This window comes from Balaenoptera acutorostrata, chromosome 7 (genome assembly GCF_949987535.1).
Source record: "Balaenoptera acutorostrata chromosome 7, mBalAcu1.1, whole genome shotgun sequence".
Lineage (NCBI taxonomy): Eukaryota > Metazoa > Chordata > Mammalia > Artiodactyla > Balaenopteridae > Balaenoptera > Balaenoptera acutorostrata.
In genome coordinates this window covers 25999058-26019949 of record NC_080070.1, presented here as the reverse complement: position 1 = coordinate 26019949, position 20892 = coordinate 25999058, and the positions used below count along the sequence as shown (strand labels likewise).

The 20892-nt window shown below is 36.4% G+C and overlaps 1 protein-coding gene across 2 annotated transcripts in view; it reads right to left on the bottom strand.

Annotated features, from left to right (window-relative positions):
• GRM8 (glutamate metabotropic receptor 8) overlaps positions 1 to 20892 on the bottom strand; it is a 797285-nt gene that overhangs the window by 318075 nt on the left and 458318 nt on the right. For both annotated transcript variants that reach the window (XM_057550586.1, XM_028165220.2), the window contains exon 6: positions 9046 to 9246. In XM_057550586.1, the coding sequence (XP_057406569.1) occupies positions 9046 to 9246 (201 nt within the window). The remainder of the gene's footprint in view (positions 1 to 9045; positions 9247 to 20892) is intronic.

Below are 20892 nucleotides of genomic sequence, written 5' to 3'. Positions count from 1 at the left end.
CTTTAATGTAATTATACGAGTTAATAACCTTAAAGAGAAAAATAATCAAGCCTCCATTATAATTTTCGGGTAGATTCTTTCTGAAGCAAAATATCACTAGAAAATAATTACCCTTAATAACATGGGAGCTATTCTAACAAATACTTTCTTTCATTAAAAAAGTACATAATTTTGAAGGAAACAGAAGAAACAGTGAGAGAATGAGCCCCATTTGATCTACCCTAGACTCATCAGATGCCAATATCAGCAGTAATATACTTTCCCATGTACTTTGAGAAGGTTGTAAAAATATTCACGTTTCTGTTCCTTTATCTAAGAAGCTGACACTGCTGGGGAAACCTTGTTGATTGGTGCCCTGGAAGAAGCATCTTTTCCAACTTGTGTCTTGTTTACAAGCTCTCAGTCCCATCCCACTCATCTCATCACCTTTATAAGGTGATCCAAGTACTAACTTCATTAATTCTCTATTGATAAAGTATCCTCCACATATAATACAGTATATATCTTATTAAGCACTTTCTATATATTATCACCTTATATTTAGATTTCACAGGAACTCTGAAATGTATATACTATTAACATCCCCATTGTATAGATGAGGAAACAAAGATTTAAAGAGGTTTTGTTACTTGACCAAGATCACAAAGTAGTGAGTGCTGAAACTGGATTCAAACTCTGAGTATAAAGTCTGTGTTTCTGATCACTATGATAAATACAAACCATTAAATGTGAACTCCTGCAGAAACTCCCCACCACCTCAGATCCTCTCTGCTCCTTCATTTCTGTCCGCATCCTTCATCCAAGGCTCACTGCTGCATCTCCCGTTTAAACCCAATGCCCACATAACCCACAGTTAGTGAGCCTACGGCACCCCATCTGTTTCTGGGGTTTGCTTATCATTTATCCCTAATTTTTGGCACATGATGAAGCTCATGAATTACAAGAATAAAGAAGGAGTAAAAGAAACCCAGTGCAGTGGGTGAAGTTGAGCAGGATCCAAGGAAGAACTAAGGCAACTCTACTGATTTGCCTGAAGCTTTGAAGGATGCTGTCTCCATCTTGGTCCACACATAAGTCTTTATATATTAAGGGAAGAAGTGAAAGCCCTTGTTCTTCATGACTATAAAAGAAATTAGACTTAGAACAGTATGGAGGTTCCTTAAAAAACTAAAAATAGAACTACCATATGACCCAGCAATCCCACTACTGGGCATACACCCTGAGAAAAGCATAATTCAAAAAGAGTCATGTACCACAATGTTCATTGCAGCTCTATTTACAATAGCCAGGACATGGAATCAACCTAAGTGTCCATGGACAGATGAATGGATGAAGAGGACGTGGCACATATATACAATGGAATATTACTCAGCTATAAAAAGAAAGGAAATTGAGTTATTTGTAGTGAGGTAGACTGACCTAGAGTCTGTCATACAGAGTAAAGTAAGTCAGAAAGAGAAAAACAAATACTGTATGCTAACACATATATATGGAATCTAAAAAACAAAGGTTCTAATGAACCTAGGGGCAGGCCAGGAATAAAGATGCAGATGTAGAGAATGGACTTGAGGACAAGGGGAGGGGGAAGGGTAAGCTGGGATGAAGTGAGAGAGTAGCATTGACATATATACACTACCAAATGTAAAACAGATAGCTAGTGGGAAGCAGCCGCATAGCACAGGGAGATCAGCTCGGTGCTTTGTGTCCACCTAGAGGGGTGAGATAGGGAGGGTGGGAGGGATATGCAAGAGGGAGGGGATATGGGGATATATGTATACATATAGCCGATTCACTTTGTTATACAGCAGAAACTAACACAACATTGTAAAGCAATTATACTCCAATAAAGATTAAAAAAAAAAAAAACCTCCCACAGTTTATCAACTTACTCAGAAAACAGAGGCTGGTATAATTATGCTGCTAACTTTCATGATGGTTTCATTTGTAGGATTAATATTTTATAAGCAGCCTGAAGTTTCCTTAATCAGAAACTGAAATATTACCTAATTTCAAATCAGTCTGTTTATTTATCTCTACAAATTCAATATTGCTACACATACTGTTCACTTTTTTTTAAATGTATAAATATTTCCAGGAATTACTTCATGACTTGCAAACCTCTATAATCAAGAATAAATTATATAATGTACTTCCAAATTATTAATAATGATTTTCTAAATTTTATTTCAAATACGGTAATTATCAAAAAGGATATTTATCTTTAAGGTTAACATAGAACCACTTCATCACATTTGATTTTGCTTCATCTCTATTTACCAAATAAGTAATATCTAATCACAAGGATATTATGCATCATAAATTCTATAGTTGACATTTTATGTCAGTTTTTCCATATACTGGCATTTTCTACTTATAAAGGTGGATAAAACAAAGTAGTGTCAAGACAATTTCATCAATGGTATATATACTAAAACATTCTACTCAGGGCTCTGTGGTGACCTAAATGGGAAGGGAATCTAAAAAAGAGTGGATATATGTATATGTATCACTGATTCACTTTGCTGTACAGCAGAAACTAACATAACACTGCAAAGCAACTGTACTCCAATAAAAATTAATTTAAGGGCTTCCCTGGTGGCACAGTGGTTAAGAATCTGCCTGCCAATGCAGGGGACACGGGTTCGAGCCCTGGTCTGGGAAGATCCCACATGCCGCGAAGCAACTAGGCCCGCGAGCCACAGCTACTGAGCCTGCGCGTCTGGAGCCTGTGCTCCCAACAAGAGAGGCCGCGATAGTGAGAGAGGCCCGCGCACCGCGATGAAGAGTGGCCCATGAAGAGTGGCCCCCGCTTGACGCAACTAGAGAAAGCCCTCGCACAGAAACGAAGACCCAACACAGCCAAAATAAATAAATAAATAAATTTAAAAAAAAAAAAAAAAAATTAATTTAAAAAAGAAAATGAAAACACTAAATAAAAATGATTTATGCACACAAAAAAATAATGAATTAGCTCTAGTAATGTAAGTAACAGTTACAAAGAAAGATCATTTGGGGAAGTAAAGATATTTCTCAAAACCTTCTGGCTTCTAATCAAAGCACAGTGCCTAGAACAGAGCCAGCACTGAAATGATTCTTTGTTCCCTTCCTCCCTATTTCACTTCTTTACATTCCATTTGTACTTCCATTTTCCCACTTCAGGCACTCTTCTCTCCTGGAGATGATTGGAACCGTCTCTTAACTTGTCATCCCTGTCTTCAATCTCTCCCTCCTGTCTGCAAATTGCTGCCATGGTTATTTTTCTAAAGCACAAATCCTAGCACTTCACTGTCCTGCTCGGAAAGCTTCAGTTCCCTGTGTCACATTCAAACATCAGAGTTTCGCAGGGATTTCTAACCAGGCCCAAGTTCATGTTGCTGGTCTCATCTCCAGGCTGCTCCCACGTCACTCCTTTGAATTCTTACACTGTGGATGCTCACTTTCTCAGAACGCACACTCTTGCCTGTCTTCCATATACTATTAAACTGTTTTGTCTGCCATGAATAGTTTTTCCCATCTTGTCCACCTAAAGAAATGTCACTTTCTATCTGTAATTTAAATCAGATGTCACCTGTTCTCTGTGTTGTATTCTTTGAGCCCCCCTTATGTAGTTTCCTAATCTCAGCCTTATGTTGGGTTTGTACATGCCATGCCCATGCCTCTATCATATCACTTATCAAATTGAATTATTGTTGGTAACATGTTTGTATCTCTCCTGTGTTAAGCTATGACATTTGAAAACTCATAGAACCACATTTTATTAATCTTTGTATTTTTGATGCCTAGCAAAGAGCCTTTTTATTAGATACTTTGTAAGATTCTCAATAAAATGTATGTGGGCTAAAGGAATGATTCATAAAAAATAAATAACTAAAAAAACAACAACAGTAAGAACACTTATAGGCATCTATGTTTTAAAAATTACCTTTATCTTTAAAATAATCTGCAGTGAATATAGAGCTGGAAGAGACCTCAGCGTTTAGATTATTTTAGTATAATCCTTCCATCTAAAAGATGAACCATCTTCTCTTCTTTTTTTTTTTTTTTTGCTTCTCCTTTTCACCTAACTCTAAAATAAATTCCAAATGGATTATACTCTCTTATAGGGAGAAATCATGATCACTTGATTTTACTGTAAATTGATAATCAATTAATAAAATTCCTTTCCCACTGAATTCTAACTCATCTTTATCACAGCATAAGTTCATATGTATGTATATACAAATACATGTACAAACTGATTTATTTATTATTATATATTGATATTTCTGGCTATTTCTATCTGGTTCTATTTACCATATGTCTGTTCTGGTAATAGTTCCATGCTGGATTCATTATTATAGATTAACGTTATGCTTAAATGTTAACCGTTTGGTAGGAATATTTTTTTCTTCAAAATCATTTTAGTTAACTCTTACTCATTTATTCTCACAATTAAAATTTTAAATATTATTTCAAATTCCAGAAAATACTCCTTTGTCATTTTGGTTGGAACTATACTAAGCCTGAATACAGATTAATTCAGAAAAGATTAACATGTTTCCTCTATTTAGTTTTTCTGTCTACAAACAAAGGATGTCTCTCAATAAAGTTGTCTTCATATGTCTTTAATATTTTTTGGTTCAATTTATTCCAAGATATTTTCTATATATTTTTGCAAAGAGTCTCATTTCCCATAATTGTCAATGATTGCTAACATTGTATGTAGGAAAGTTCTTAATGTTTTAATATTAATTTTATATTTGATCATCTTAAAGTAAGTACTTCTAGTTTTCAATTTATTGTCTTGAGATCAAATCATTTGAAAATAATCATAATACTTTTTCCTTTTTAGTAGTAATCTCTGTTATTTTTGTTTGTTGTTTTATCACATTGGTTAAAATTTATAGAATATTAATAATAGTGCTAATAGGACTAATCCACCTCTGTAATAGGAATAACTATAAATATATAACCAGTTATAGGCTGAGAGAGATGTGCTTATCATGTTAAACATTTATTCCATTTCTAGTTTGTTTTTGTACTTGTAACAGAAATGAGGGTTATATTTTAATCAAATGCTTTTACAGAATCTTATATTTTTCATTGTCTTATTTGACTTATTAGTGCGTTTGTAATGCATTTCCTAATATTAAGCAGCATTTATTTCTTTTAGATAGCTTAAAGGTACTTTACGTGAAGAAATTTGCTTTAAAACCATCTGCAGTGTTCAGAGACTCTCAAAATTGGATATTTGGAAAATTTGCAATAAGTCCCTAAAATCAATAAGTTTTCTAAAGAAAAGAAAGTGCTGATAAATTCCATCTCTATACCAGTCTCTGTAATCAGGCAAGTGTTTACATATGTTTCTTAGAATATTGAGCATTGAAATGGTTAGACCACTACACTACCTTACTGTGAGTTTAGGAAAGCTGCTTCATTCAGGGAATTCAATCACAGCATGAAGGTTTGTTTGCATTAAATAATTCCAAAATTGATTCCTCTCTCAGATTCCCACAAATTCTATATGAGTTTAACTGTGTCTTCTAGCCTAACAAAAATTCACCCACCTAGAGAAGCAAAGAGATTCAGAGACCACGGCATCACCCCTTTCTCAGGTTTTCACCTCTCTGCTCACTTTGTTTAAATTTTCCCCCTAAGTCAATGATAGAAGCTTCCTAAATGTCCCTTTTACCCACTGGGAGTGCCTCATGACAACTAAGTTTGTAGTTACTTGATCCTTGCCACTGATAATTTGGAACAGGTCTGACATCCAACCTAAGTTTAGCTAATGAGATTCAAGTTTCCAAGAAGTTAGAACTGGGACCTAAAATACATATATGTTAATCTTAGCACATGTCCTGAACAAACAGCAACTAAATTCTAGAAATGTAGATGGTCTTCTGCTACCTACCCTGTGGACCTAGACGTAGGAAAAACCAATATAAAGAGAACCAAACAAAGCAGACAGAGGGATATTTGGATTTCTGAGTGGTTTTAGTACTTATAACCACTTCTTTTCTTGCACCTTTCTATAGTCTGCCATGGGGTTTCTTGACACACCCTCATAAATCGTTCCTTTTAGCTTAAAGCAAGCTTAAGTTGGTTTCTGTTACCTACAGTCAAACAACCCTGATTAGTATGCCGCTGTGCCTATCCTGCCCTGCTCAACTATAGAGAAGTAAGGAGACATCTCTGGAATTCTGTCCAACACTTTTTCTTTATGATGCATAAGGTTCTCACGGCAACAGAAAAATCTTTGATTCTATACAAGATGTACAGTATTAATATTTTATTGCCTACAGACCACACCAGAGTAAGGAATTGACATTGTTGCTTAAGTACCTGAAAAATCTGAACTCTTCTTCTTTATTTTATGTTTTTCTTTTGATAAATCTTTGCATTTAAAAAATTTATAGAAATAGCATTTTGTTCAAATGGTAGCAATAAAAGTAATCCTAAAAGGCAGGTCTTTGTTTCCCTCCAGCTTCCCAAGTAAAATTTTGTTAAATAACATTGCTTATTAGCTGCAAGAAAATTCATTGTCTCCTTAGAAATAGGTAAGTTTGCTTCTCTCATGTAATGAAACATACATTCCATTGAATGTCCCCTTATATTTTAGCTGCTTAGGTAGCTCAGAACTTAACGTAGTCCTTCATTCTGGTTACTAAATTTGTTTCTTCCCCCTTCAATGGTTTTGATGGTGTACTTCTACTTGAATAGCCCTATGTGCCTTTTTTAAATCAGAAACAGGCAAGGTATTAATAATAAATGAATACTAACAGTAAGCCAATAATGAAATCAAAAAATTGATAAACATCCTGAAAATTACTGAAAATCAAATTATATATCCCATGATAATCTGCTCATGCTCAGGTCCCTTACCCTATTATTATAACCGTACTATTATTACCAGCTATTGGGACACAGAAAAATTTCAAGCTATTTGCAAAATAAATCTCCAAGGAGTTCAGAGAGATTCTCTTTTAAGTTCATACACTAAAATTCTTGTATTTTCCATGATCCTCATCCAGAGTACACTTACTCTTGTATCAGACACAGTTCTATTATGCTTCAGTGGGTTCCTATTGCTTTCAAGATGAAGAACAAATCTTAAGAATGACCTGTAAGACATCTCATGATCTATCTGGTCCTGTCTAGTGCTTGACCCTTGTCTCTGACCCTCATCTCCAGATTCCAGCTGTCTCTAACTCCCTAGAATAGGGACATATTTCCCTATTATAAACTTTTAGTCCAACACACCTCTTCTTTCAATACTCATTGCAGATTATATAATTACACCTTTGTGTGCTTATTTGATTGATATCTAAGTTCCCCAAGAAACATGTCTGTTTTGACTCTTTTTACCAGTAATATATCTTTAGTACCTATCATAATGCTTACCACATTCTATGTGCTCAATAAATATCTCTTGACTAAGTTAATGAAATTTTATGTGTGTTTCTGTGTCCGTGGTAGATTGAAAGAAGCAAATTATGGAAGGGATCAGTCCAAAAATCAATCACAGCAACAGTAGTCTGATAATGTAGAAGGGGAAAAAAACTTTAAAAAGTGGACAGAAGAACTCAAAAATCATTGGACTCTAGAGGCAAATTGTTTTAATAATCGTTAGACATTATGACTTTTTCAGTAGTCTTTAACAGCATCATTATATTACAGTATAGCATAATAATTAAAGTCATCAAGGAAGGGTTAGGTCTATGGTTAAGAGAGAAATTGGTAATTCAACTTTAAAATACTTTAATCCAATGTTTCTTTAAAAGACTTCCCTGTCTTCTGGAGATGAGCTTCAGTTAATGAAAAAATATATTCATTTGCACTCCTCTTCCCACTTCTTAACAATTTGGATAAATAAAGTGCTCCCCAACGTCACATTAGGGTAAATAACGTATTGTATTGTAACACTTGTATTGTAACACTCCTCTTTCGCTCCATTTAATAATTGTAAGAAAATTATTTTCAAATTCCCCTTACTATTTATATTTTTAACAAAAGGAACTATGTTATGTAATGTTTCACCAAAATTCTGGTGAAAAAGAGGATATTTTGTGTTGAATGTAAACCAAATTGTGTCTCACGTTGTCTGAACAAAGCAAAAGAAGAAGTTTCCACTTGAATTCTAAATTGAAGATGACCTTGTGCTTTTTTGAGAAAGGCTGGCAGCTGAGGTCACTGGAGTGTATTATGATGGACAGTGCAGCGCTGGGCGTCCTGCTCAGAGGCATGTCCATTGTGTGGATTACAGCCAAACAGAAAGAATTAGACAGCTCAGAGCATTCTATCATTTCATTTGAAAATAATGGTCAAAGTCATGGGCAGCAACCATTACAACTTTCATGAAAGAACAGCAGAATTCAATAGTTCCATCACTTGAGACAGCCAGTTTGGCTATTCTCAGCCGAACACTATGAATCCAGCATATTCTGTACCAATTTCTTGTGACAGCTCACAGAAGCAGCATTTCTGCTTCTGCAGTAGGCAAATCTCATCTACACTTGATTGTATGTAGTTCTACCTTACACGATGTAGCTCATTGCTTCAAGTTGACCCAATCATTGAAAGAAATACAATGAAAAACAAGATGCAGAAACTTAACACAGCACTCTTAGAATGTAAATATACAGCAACTCCAAATCATCCACTCTCCTCAAGTCATCTTACTGTTTAAAATGCTTAAAATAGGTTTCAAAACAAAATGTCTACAATTCCTTCTTTAATAACGGCATTAACAAAACATTTTCGAAGAAATCTAATCTGTTGCAGGGGTTCCAAATGAGTCTCCTAAGTTACTTCTGAAATAGTGCTATTTTGATTGATAGAGGCTTATTTTTAACTTCTGCTTCTTTCAGGAGCAGATTAATGGTAGCACCAGAAAAAATATGTTTGAGATTTAAAAGCAGGTGGAAAAACTCACACTTCTGATTAAAAGGGGAACTGCTTCTAATCCTGTGCTTTCCACTCTGCTTGAGTATACTCTATATATAGGGAGAAAAAACACACCCTGTCACTTCTAAAGTATTTAGATTAAAAAAAAAAGTTGTGACTTACCATTAAAATTTACAGCCCGAATATAACCGAGTAGTTCTTTCCCATCAATGGTACTCATTCGTGGGCAAAGGCCAACGTATCCAGGGCAGAGATCTTTGTGCATATTGTGCAGGGCATAAGCCATGGAATACACAGCATCAATTACAAATTGGACCTTTCCTTCCTGTTCGTAAGATGAATCCCGAGCAATTCGCTCCAGGCCTGTAAAAGAAAAGGGAAACCATCAACTGGGGTTAGATTTCACTAAAAATTTGGCATGAGGGCTAAGATTTTCATCATTTGAGGCACACATAAATGAGACAAAACTATTTGATTTTACTCCTGATTATTTTAGTCCTATACTCACTGAGTCAGGTTTTTAAACTGGGTATTGAATGTTTTATTGTGAAAGAACAGAAACTATTTCATTAGCAACAAAAAGATATAAAGTAAATAGAAGACATATAGTTTCATTATCTTCATTTCTACCTTATGAGCTCTCTGATACTGTACATGCTGGTAATTACCTAGCATTTTGGTAGTGATTTGATCTTTTAAGTAAAATGTGTAGACTGTTGTTCTTTTCATCCACCTCAGCTCCAAGGGCATCATTTAATAAGTGGCCCAAAGTAAGATCTCCCCCTCCACCCCACGTCTGTCCTTGTTTAGAATGTGCTCTGTTTGGGAGCTCTTTTTGTAAATATTAAATGACAATATTTCCTTAAATGAACTGCTTATCTTTAGAAGAATCATTCAATTTATTTTCTTCTTGAACTCAACTTTTTACTTGTTTTTATTGTTTAATTTTTTCCAGCTTATTGATATATAATTGACGTATAACACTGTGTAAGTTTAATAAATACAACACGATGATTTAATACACATACATATTGTGAAATGATTACCTCCAAAAGGTTAGTTAACATATCCACCACCTCACATAGTTGCCTTTTTTATTCCTTGTGGTGAGAACTTTTAAGATCCAATCGCTTAGAAACTTTCAAGTATACAACACTGTGTTGTTAACTATAGTCATCTTGCTGTACATTAGATAAAAGATGCAGAGCTCTCAAAATGAATGTCATTCAGAATAATTGTACCTGTTTTTAGGTATATTTAGGGCTGAGAACTGGCATTGGAGATTACCTTTAGCTTGGCCTTTATCATTTAACATATAATAGAAACATAGAATTAAAAATGGAAGATAAAATTGATGTTAAAAGTTAGATGGTGTATAATTAGTTATAATCCAACATTCTCATTTTGAAGATGAAGAAACTCAGTTTGTGGAGGTGAAATTCACTTAGGACACACAAAGCAGACACAGGAACCACTGCCAGGTCTCAGATATTGAATTCCAATATTCTCTCAATCCCCAGGAAAATGGGGTAGATGGCAAGAATGCTGGACACGCAAGAAAAAAAGACAGATAGGACATTGAGGACTTATTAAGGAGACCGAAAAGGATCTATCATTTCCACACCCCCCCAAACCTTATACATCTGGTACCACTGGGAGAGACCAAAAGCAAGCACTTTAAATCTTCCCATAAATGTCAGTTAGTAAACTTTAATAAAAGTCTTTAAGTTCAACAAATATTTCCTTTCTTCACAAAAATGCATATTTCCTCTAAATTTAGAGACGTGAATTAAGATGGTTATCTTATATTTGGGTTTTTACACTCTGACAAAACCAGTGACTTTCTTTTAGACAAATGGTAGTGTTCAATTCATTCATTTTTATTAATCAGATCATTGAACCTTTTTTCCTCTGGTCTCAATCACTTGCTCCACCCAGACCCTTTAAATGCTGTTTGTTGGTGCTCTATTCCCTGCAGTCTTTTGTGATGCTAAATTCTGCTCCTCCTTTTCAACACACCTTTTCAGACTTTTTTGATGACTCAACATTCCATTCCCCAAGATTGAGTCCTCTTTTATTTTTCCCAACCTCAGAATCCATTCATTCTCAACTATTACTATTGCTAGGGTCTAGAAATAGAAACTGGAATCCAAAATTTTAGTTATAGAGTCCAAAACATTAGATCAACTTATAGTATCAATTTAATTCATTGTGGAATCTAGCTTTCTGGACTTTACTGTCACCTAACTTCCAACCCACATTTCCAATTGCATACCATATTTCTATTTAGTCTGCTTCCATATCAAACTCATAAGATCCAAAACCAGGCTATCATTGTAGGGAATTACATTATTATTTTCTTAAAACCTCCTATTGAGGATTTGGCAGGTTTAGGAACACAAAGAGAGAAGGCAGATCTAACAAAGAACGTCTTTGAAGAGCCAAAAGGTATACTGTCTCCTTCAACCTGCCTTAGTTGAGTGATCTAAGCTAAGATCCATGCAGATATTGGGGTACTGTCCTCTCCCTATCTCTGTGTCCTAGGACAGTACTGTGTATGTCCAGAATATCCCCAAGTAACCTATGAAAGCAGCCCTTTCAGCTTTCCATAGTTTTAACCACAAAATAGACAATTCATAAATAAATACTGATGAATGGTCACAGAAACCAACAATATTCAGTTATATCTTTAAAGACCTTATCTGGTGACAAATGGCTCTGGTTAGTCCAGGACTGAGGAGTTTCTCAGGATGTAGGATCACAACCTGGACAGTCCTGGGCAGACCAGCATGGTTGCTTATGAAAAAGGAGGCAAATGATGAGGGAAATTTAATGATAAAAGACTGAAATAACTACACTGAGGGTAGGTCCCTAGGTCTATATAGAGAGATCCTTGTGTTTCATTTATTTTGCATCACTGAACTTGATAACTGAAAAGGAAGACTAGGCATCCCAGAGCAGTTGTTCCCATCTTAGTTATCTTCTTAAGTACAGATTCTGCAGTGCCATCCAGACTTAATGAATCAGAATCTCCCAACTTGAGGACATGAATAATCTGTAATTTCAAAACATAGATATCTAAGTGTCTTAGTCAGTTTGGGTTACTATAACAAAGTACCACAGACTGGGTGGCTGGTAAACAACAGGAATTTATTTCTCAGAGCTCTGAGTCTGGACTTCCAGGCTCAGGATGCCAGCATGGACAGGTTCTGGTGAAAGCTGTCTTCTGGGTTGCAGGTGGCTGTTTTCTTACATCCTAAATATGGCAGAAAACAGAGAGGAAGCAAGCTCTCTTATGACTCTTAGAAGGGCACTAATCTCATTCATGAGGGCTCTACCTTCAAGACGGTATCTGATCCTAATTGCCTCCCAAAGGCCCACCTCTAATACCATCACATTAGGGGGTAGGGTTTTAACATAGGAATATGGTGGGGGGGGGGAACACAAGCACTCAGTCTATAGCACTCATATTCCAGGTTATGTTGATTGTATTGCTGCTCTGTAAACTCTTCTGCTGCATGCTCACATGCAAACACACACACACACACACACACACACACACACACACTTTAAAGAAAAAATAGGAATTCTATGTCTCCGTTACTAAAGGAGTATGGTCAGCAGGCATAGGATTGGCAGAAAATGCCAAAGCCAAATTGATTCAAAGAAAGTAATGACCATGAGAACTTAAGGCATTTGGAAATTTTCCACAATCCATGGGATATATGGAAGAGCTAGATGTGTATGAATATTTTATATTTTTAAATTTACTCTATCCCCAAATGTTCTGAATTTAACATACTAGGATTTTATTTTAATGCTACTGCAACCTCCTACAAGTCTGTAAGATATTTCTGAGCATTCAATAATTGAGATAAAGTTATATACAACAGTTTCCTGATATGCTTTTAATATAGATACCCCAACTTAATAGACATACTCTTCCTTAGATTCCCCCCAATATTTTTCCACCTTCATGTATAATGGATTTATATTAATTCTGAAACACCACACCATCTTATTAAAGGAAAATATTTAAATTTTCACTAGTTAAACTATTTATTTCCTTGACTAGTTATAAACTCCAATTAGTTTGAGAAAAGATTAAATATATACAACTTTGCTTTTTTTTCTTTTAAAGTAAATGTTCTTAAGGCTCTCTAGTAACTATTGCCACACAAGTCAATGGACACTATAAGACATTTTTCATAAATCAATGTATGTACATGGTGACAAACTAAAAGACTGATCACTATTACCATTTCTAAATTTAAGAGGAAATTATCTGATTTCTTTTCAGGCTGTTTAGACAAGGTATTTCTCTATTCCCTAAAACTTCAAACTCATAATGACACTTAAGATTTTACAGGATCTAGAGTTTGCCCCTCACTTCCTATATCTGCCTTTCTTGATCATCTAAGAGACTAATTTAGGAAGCTGACAGTGACTCATCAACTTAATTGCCTGTAAAATCTCATTATGCTACCGTTTCTAAAGTTAGTGTTAATGTATTGCTACAAAGTGCTAAACATTGTTAAAGGCTGTATGTCAGCCATCCATTTAAAACACTGATTGTAAAGTTGTGATGTGTTTTAGTGTATTGCTTGAAATTAACAACATATAGCTAAGAGTTTGTGTGGTAGGAGATGAAGTCAGCCTCATAAATTTTATAGCAAGATTGTTTTATGTTTTCAATAATGAAATCGAAAACCCTGATAGTATCTCTGTCCCTGGAACACACAGTAAATTCTTATTGGTCGGAGGTCTGGGCAAGATGGCGGAAGAGTAAGACGCGGAGATCACCTTCCTTCCCACAGATACATTAGAAATACATCTGAACATGGAACTGCTCCTACAGAACACCCACTGAACGCTGGCAGAAGACGTCAGACCTCCCAAAAGCTTTATTTTATTTTATTTTATCCTCTTTCTTTCTTTCTTTCTATTTTTTCTCCCTTTTATTCTGAGCTGTGTGGATAAAAGGCTCTTGGTGCTCCAACCAGGCATCAGGGCTATGCCTCTGAGGTGGGAGAGCCAACTTCAGGACACTGGTCCACAAGAGACCTCCCAGCTCCATGTAATACCAAACGGCGAAAATCTCTCAGAGATCTCCATCTCAACATCAAGACCCAGCTTCACTCAACGACCAGCAAGCTACACTGCTGGACACCCTATGCGAAACAACTAGCAAGACAGGAACACAGCCCCATCCATTAGCAGAGAGGCTGCCTAAAATCATAATAAGGCCACAGACACCCCAAAACACACCACCAGACGTGGACGTTCCCACCAGAAAGACAAGATCCAGCCTCATCCACCAGAACACAGGCACTAGTCCCCTCCACCAAGAAGCCTACACAACCCACTGAACCAACCTTAGCCACTGGGGACAGATACCAAAAAACGGGAACTACGAACCTGCAGCCTGTGAGAAGGAGACCCCAAACACAGTAAGATAAGCAAAATGAGAAGACAGAAAAACACACAGCAGAAGAAGGAGCAGGGTCAAAACACACCAGACTTAACAAATGAAGAGGAAATAGGAAGTCTACCTGAAAAAGAATTCAGAATAATGATAGTAAAGATAATCCAAAATCTTGGAAATAGAATGGAGAAAATACAAGAAACGTTTAACAAGGACCTAAAAGAACTAACGAGCAAACAAACAGTGATGAAAAACACAATAAATGAAATTAAAAATACTCTAGATGGGATCAATAACAGAATAACTGAGGCAGAAGAACGGATAAGTGACCTGGAAGATAAAATAGTCGAAATAACTACTGCAGAGCAGAATAAAGAAAAAAGAATGAAAAGAACTGAGGACAGTCTCAGAGACCACTGGGACAACATTAAACGCGCCAACGTTCAAATTATAGGGGTCCCAGAAGAAGAAGAGAAAAAGAAAGGGGCTGAGAAAATATTTGAAGAGATTATACTTGAAAACTTCCCTAATATGGGAAAGGAAATAGTTAATCAAGTCCAGGAAGCACAGAGAGTCCCACACAGGATAAATCCAAGGAGAAACACGCCAAGACACATATTAATCAAACTATCAAAAATTAAATATAAAGAAAACATATTAAAAGCAGCAAGGGAAAAACAACAAATAACACACAAGGGAATCCCCATAAGGTTAACAGCTGATCTTTCAGCAGAAACTCTGCAAGCCAGAGGGAGTGGCAGGATATACTTAAAGTGATGAAGGAGAAAACCCTACAACCAAGATTACTCTACCCAGCAAGGATCTCATTCAGATTTGATGGAGAAATTAAAACCTTTACAGACAAGCAAAAGCTGAGAGAGTTCAGCACCACCAAACCAGCTTTACAACATATGCAAAAGGAACTTCTCTAGGCAAGAAACACAAGAGAAGGAAAACACCTACAATAACAAACCCAAAACATTTAAGAAAATGGGAATAGGAACATACATATCGATAATTACCTTAAATGTAAATGGATTAAATGCTCCCACCAAAAGACACAGGCTGGCTGAATGGATACAAAAACAAGACCCATATATATGCTGTCTACAAGAGATCTACTTCAGACCTAGGGACACATACAGACTGAAAGTGAGGGGATGGAAAAAGATATTCCATGCAAATGGAAATCAAAAGAAAGCTGGAGTAGCAATTCTCATATCAGACAAAATAGACTTTAAAACAAAGACTATTACAAGAGACAAAGAAGGACACTATATAATGATCAAGGGATCGATCCAAGAGGAAGGTATAACAATTGTAAATATTTATGCACCCAACATAGGAGCACCTCAATACATAAGGCAAATACTAACAGCCATAAAAGGGGAAATCGACAGTAACACAATCATAGTAGGGGACTTTAACACCCCACTTTCACCAATGGACAGATCATCCAAAATGAAAACAAATAAGGAAACACAAGCTTTAAATGATACATTAAACAAGATGGACTTAATTGATATTTATAGGACATTCCACCCAAAAACAACAGAATACACATTTTTCTCAAGTGCTCATGGCACATTCTCCAGGATAGATCATATCTTGGGTCACAAATCAAGCCTTGGTAAATTTAAGAAAATTGAAATCGAATCAAGTATCTTTTCCGACCACAACGCTATGAGACTAGATATCAATTACAGGAAAAGATCTGTAAAAAATACAAACACATGGAGGCTACATAATACACTACTTAATAATGAAGTGATCACTGAAGAAATCAAAGGGGAAATCAAAAAATACCTAGGAACAAATGACAATGGAGACACGACAACCCAAAACCTATGGGATGCAGCAAAAGCAGTTCTAAGAGGGAAGTTTATAGCAATACAAGCCTACATCAAGAAACAGGAAACATCTCGAATAAACAACCTAACCTTGCACCTAAAGCAATTAGAGAAAGAAGAACAAAAAAACCCCAAAGCTAGCAGAAGGAAAGAAATCATACAGATCAGATCAGAAATAAATGAAAAAGAAATGAAGGAAACAATAGCAAAGGTCAACAGAACTAAAAGCTGGTTCCTTGAGAAGATAAACAAAATTGATAAACCATTAGCCAGACTCATCAAGAGAAAAAGGGAGAAGACTCAAATCAACAGAATTAGAAATGAAAAAGGAGAAGTAACCACTGACACTGCAGACATAAAAACGATCATGAGAGATTACTGCAAGCAACTCTATGCCAATAAAATGGACAACCTGGAAGAAATGGACAAATTCTTAGAAATGCACAACCTGCCAAGACTGAACCAGGAAGAAATAGAAAATATGAACAGACCAATCACAAGCACTGAAATTGAAACTGTGATTAAAAATCTTCCAACAAACAAAAGCCCAGGACCAGATGGCTTGACAGGCGAATTCTATCAAACATTTAGAGAAGAGCTAACACCTATCCTTCTCAAACTCTTCCAAAATATTGCAGAGGGAGGAACACTCCCCAAATCATTCAACGAGGCCACCATCACCCTGATACCAAAACCAGACAAAGATGTCACAAAGAAAGAAAACTACAGGCGAATATCACTGATGAACATAGATGCAAAAATCCTCAACAAAATACTAGCAAATAGAATCCAACAGCACATTAAAAGGATCATACACCATGATCAAGTGGGGTTTATTCCAGGAATGCAAGGATTCTTCAATATATGCAAATCAATCAACGTGATACACCATATTAACAAATTGAAGGAGAAAAACCATATGATCATCTCAATAGATGCAGAGAAAGCTTTTGACAAAATTCAACACCCATTTATGATAAAAGCCCTGCAGAAAGTAGGCATAGAGGGAACTTTCCTCAACATAATAAAGGCCATATATGACAAACCCACAGCCAACATTGTCCTCAATGGTGAAAAACTGAAACCATTTCCACTAAGATCAGGAACAAGACAAGGTTGCCCACTCTCACCACTATTATTTGGAAGTGTTAGCCACAGCAATCAGAGAAGAAAAAGAAATAAAAGGAATCCAAATCGGAAAAGAAGAAGTAAAGCTGTCACTGTTTGTATATGACATGATACTATACATAGAGAATCCTAAAGATGCTACCAGAAAACTCCTAGAGCTAATCAATGAATTTGGTAAAGTAGCAGGATACAAAATTAATGCACAGAAATCTCTTACATTCCTATACACTAACGATGAAAAATCTGAAAGTGAAATTAAGAAAACACTCCCGTTTACCACTGCAACAAAAAGAATAAAATATCTAGGAATAAACCTACCTAAGGAGACAAAAGACCTGTAAGCAGAAAATTATAGGACACTGATGAAAGAAATTAAAGATGATACAAATAGATGGAGAGATATACCATGTTCTTGGATTGGAAGAATCAACATTGTGAAAATGACTCTACTACCCAAAGCAATCTACAGATTCAATGCAATCCCTATCAAACTACCACTGGCATTTTTCACAGAACTAGAACAAAAAATTTCACAATTTATATGGAAACACAAAAGACCCCGAATAGCCAAAGCAATCTTGATAACGAAAAATGGAGCTGGAGGAATCAGGCTCCCTGACTTCAGTCTATATTACAAAGCTACAGTAATCAAGACAGTTTGGTACTGGCACAAAAACAGAAACATAGATCAATGGAACAGGATGGAAAGCCCAGAGATAAACCCACGCACATATGGTCACCTTATCTTTGATAAAGGAGGCAAGCATATACAGTGGAGAAAAGACAGCCTCTTCAATAAGTGGTGCTGGGAAAACTGGACAGCTACATATAAAAGTATGAAATTAGAACACTCCCTGACACCATACACAAAAATAAACTCAAAATGGATTAAAGACCTAAATGTAAGGCCAGACACTATCAAACTCTTACAGGAAAACATAGGCAGAACACTCTATGACCTAAATCACAGCAAGATCCTTTTTGACCCAGCTCCTAGAGAAATGGAAATAAAAACACAGATAAACAAATGGGACCTAATTAAACTTAAAAGCTTTTACACAGCAAAGGAAACCATAAACAAGACTAAAAGACAACCCTCAGAATGGGAGAAAACACTTGCAAATGAAGCAACTGACAAAGGATTAATCTCCAAGATTTACAAGTAGCTCATGCAGCTCAATAACAAAAAAACAAACAACCCAATCCAAAAATGGGCAGAAGACCTAAATAGACATTTCTCCAAAGAAGATATACAGATTGCCAACAGACACATGAAAGAATGCTCAACATCATTAATCATTAGTGAAAGGCAAATCAAAACTACAGTGAGATATCATCTCACACTGGTCAGAATGGCCATCATCAAAAAATCTACAAACAATAAATGCTGGAGAGGGTGTGGAGAAAAGGGAACCCTCTTGCACTATTGGTGGAAATGTGAATTGATACAGCCACTATGGAGAACAGTAGGGAGGTTCCTTAAAAAACTAAAAATAGAACTACCATACGACCCAGCAATCCCACTACTGGGCATATACCCTGAGAAATCCATAGTTCAAAAAGAGTCATGTACCAAAATGTTCATTGCAGCTCTATTTACAACAGCCAGGACATGGAAGCAACGTAAATGTCCATCGACAGATGAATGGATAAAGAAGATGTGGCACATATATACAATGGAATATTACTCAGCCATAAAAAGAAATGAAATGGAGGTATTTGTAGTGAGGTGGATGGAGTTAGAGTCTGTCATACAGAGTGAAGTTAAGTCAGAAAGAGAAAAACAAATACAGTATGCTAACACATATATATGGAATCTAAGGAGAAAAAAAAAAAGGTCATGAAGAACCTAGTGGCAAGACAGGAATAAAGACACAGACCTACTAGAGAATGGACTTTAGGATATGGGGAGGGGGAGGGGTAAGATGTGACAGGGTGAGAGAGTGGCATGGACATATATACACTGCCAAATGTAAAATAGATAGCTAGTGGGAAGCAGCCACATAGCACAGGGAGATCAGCTCGGTGCTTTGTGACCACCTAGAGGGGTGGGGTAGGGAGGGTGGGAGGGAGGGAGTCGCAAGGGGGAAGAGATATGGGAACATATGTATATGTATAACTGATTCACTTTGTTATAAAGGAGAAACTAACACACCATTGTAAAGCAATTATACTCCAATAAAGATGTTTAAAAAAAAAAAAAAATTCTTACTGGTCCGAACAATACCACATGGACCTCAGTTAAGGTCTTTTGCACATCAGGGTGTATCTTTTTTGGTTTTGTTCCTTCTTAGTGAAAAGCAAATCTGCTCAAGTTTGCAAAGTGCTGTATGTATTATAATGTGAGTTCCTCAGATGTACCTGACATGAATTTTAAATTCTTTGACTGACACATAGTTTTTGAGCTTTGCTTTCTAAGAATTTCTCATTTCTCAGAAGACAGCTTAGTTTTGTAAACTCAGATACTAGGGGCTATTTTCCTTTTCCTGAAATTATTATAAAACTCATAATGTTACTGCAGTGATGATCTAATAAACAGTGGTCAATTCAGTGGGAAAAAAATGTAAGTCAAATTAGTCCTTTTATTCCCAGGAAAGCAAACATCCAATTGGTTGAGTTTTTTACTACAGTCTTACCAGGTAGTAGAAATAATCCCACACTCTAAATTTGTAGGTTAAAAATGATTTCTTTATTTAGCTCCTCCCTGACTTTTTGTTAAGCATGTAGCAAGTATTTTAAATAATTAAATCATTTTCTTGCAGTTGCTGTGAGGAGGATGGTAAGAGGGAAGAAAAGAATTTGTCAGCTGCTATGAATAAACACATTTATGCATACAGGACCAAATTTAAAAGTCATTCTGAATTCCACAAAAACTCCATTTGCCTTACTCTTTGATACACCAGAGATGAGACCGTCACACTCTGCATTGAGCTTTACCAATACCGCACATGTATGTGGTGATGCAGAGTGGGTAATTCTTAAATCCGTCAGAATGATGCCAAGAACTGTACTTCACACTAAAAAGTAATCGCTATCAGGTTAGCAAACGTTAAGTCATCTTATACTGAATTTAAACTGGTTTGGTTTCAAGGACACAATAGAGGGAGGATGGGAAAGAAGGATTAGCGTGTTCAGTTATTCAGGAATATCTCCTAGGCACTAGGATACGCAAAGGAAATGTGTGCACCTCCCAAACCGCAGAGGGATGAAAACAGGGGCCCTGTAAGGCAGAAGGACAGACTGAGTAAAGGAGGCTGCCGGTACAGGAGAAGAGGACGGGCCAGTCAGACAGACCTGCATTCAAGTCCCAGTTGCACAACTCAACAGGCCTGGGACACTTTCCTGAACCTCACCAAGCCTAGGTCTTCAACTGGAAAGGTTGCCCACAGGGACTTCCAAGACAGGGTCCCCATCTCTCCAGCCTCAACTGCTGGTACCACCCTACCTCTCTCTTCTCCACTTTCAGGTCCTTGAATATAACCTGAGATCTTCAAACCACGGGACTTCACTTAGATGTTCACTCTGTAACTTTCTTCACTGCTTCCCAGAGGTCTCCTGCTCAACCTCCAAGCTTCAGGTAAGATGTCAACTCAAATTAGGCTGCAG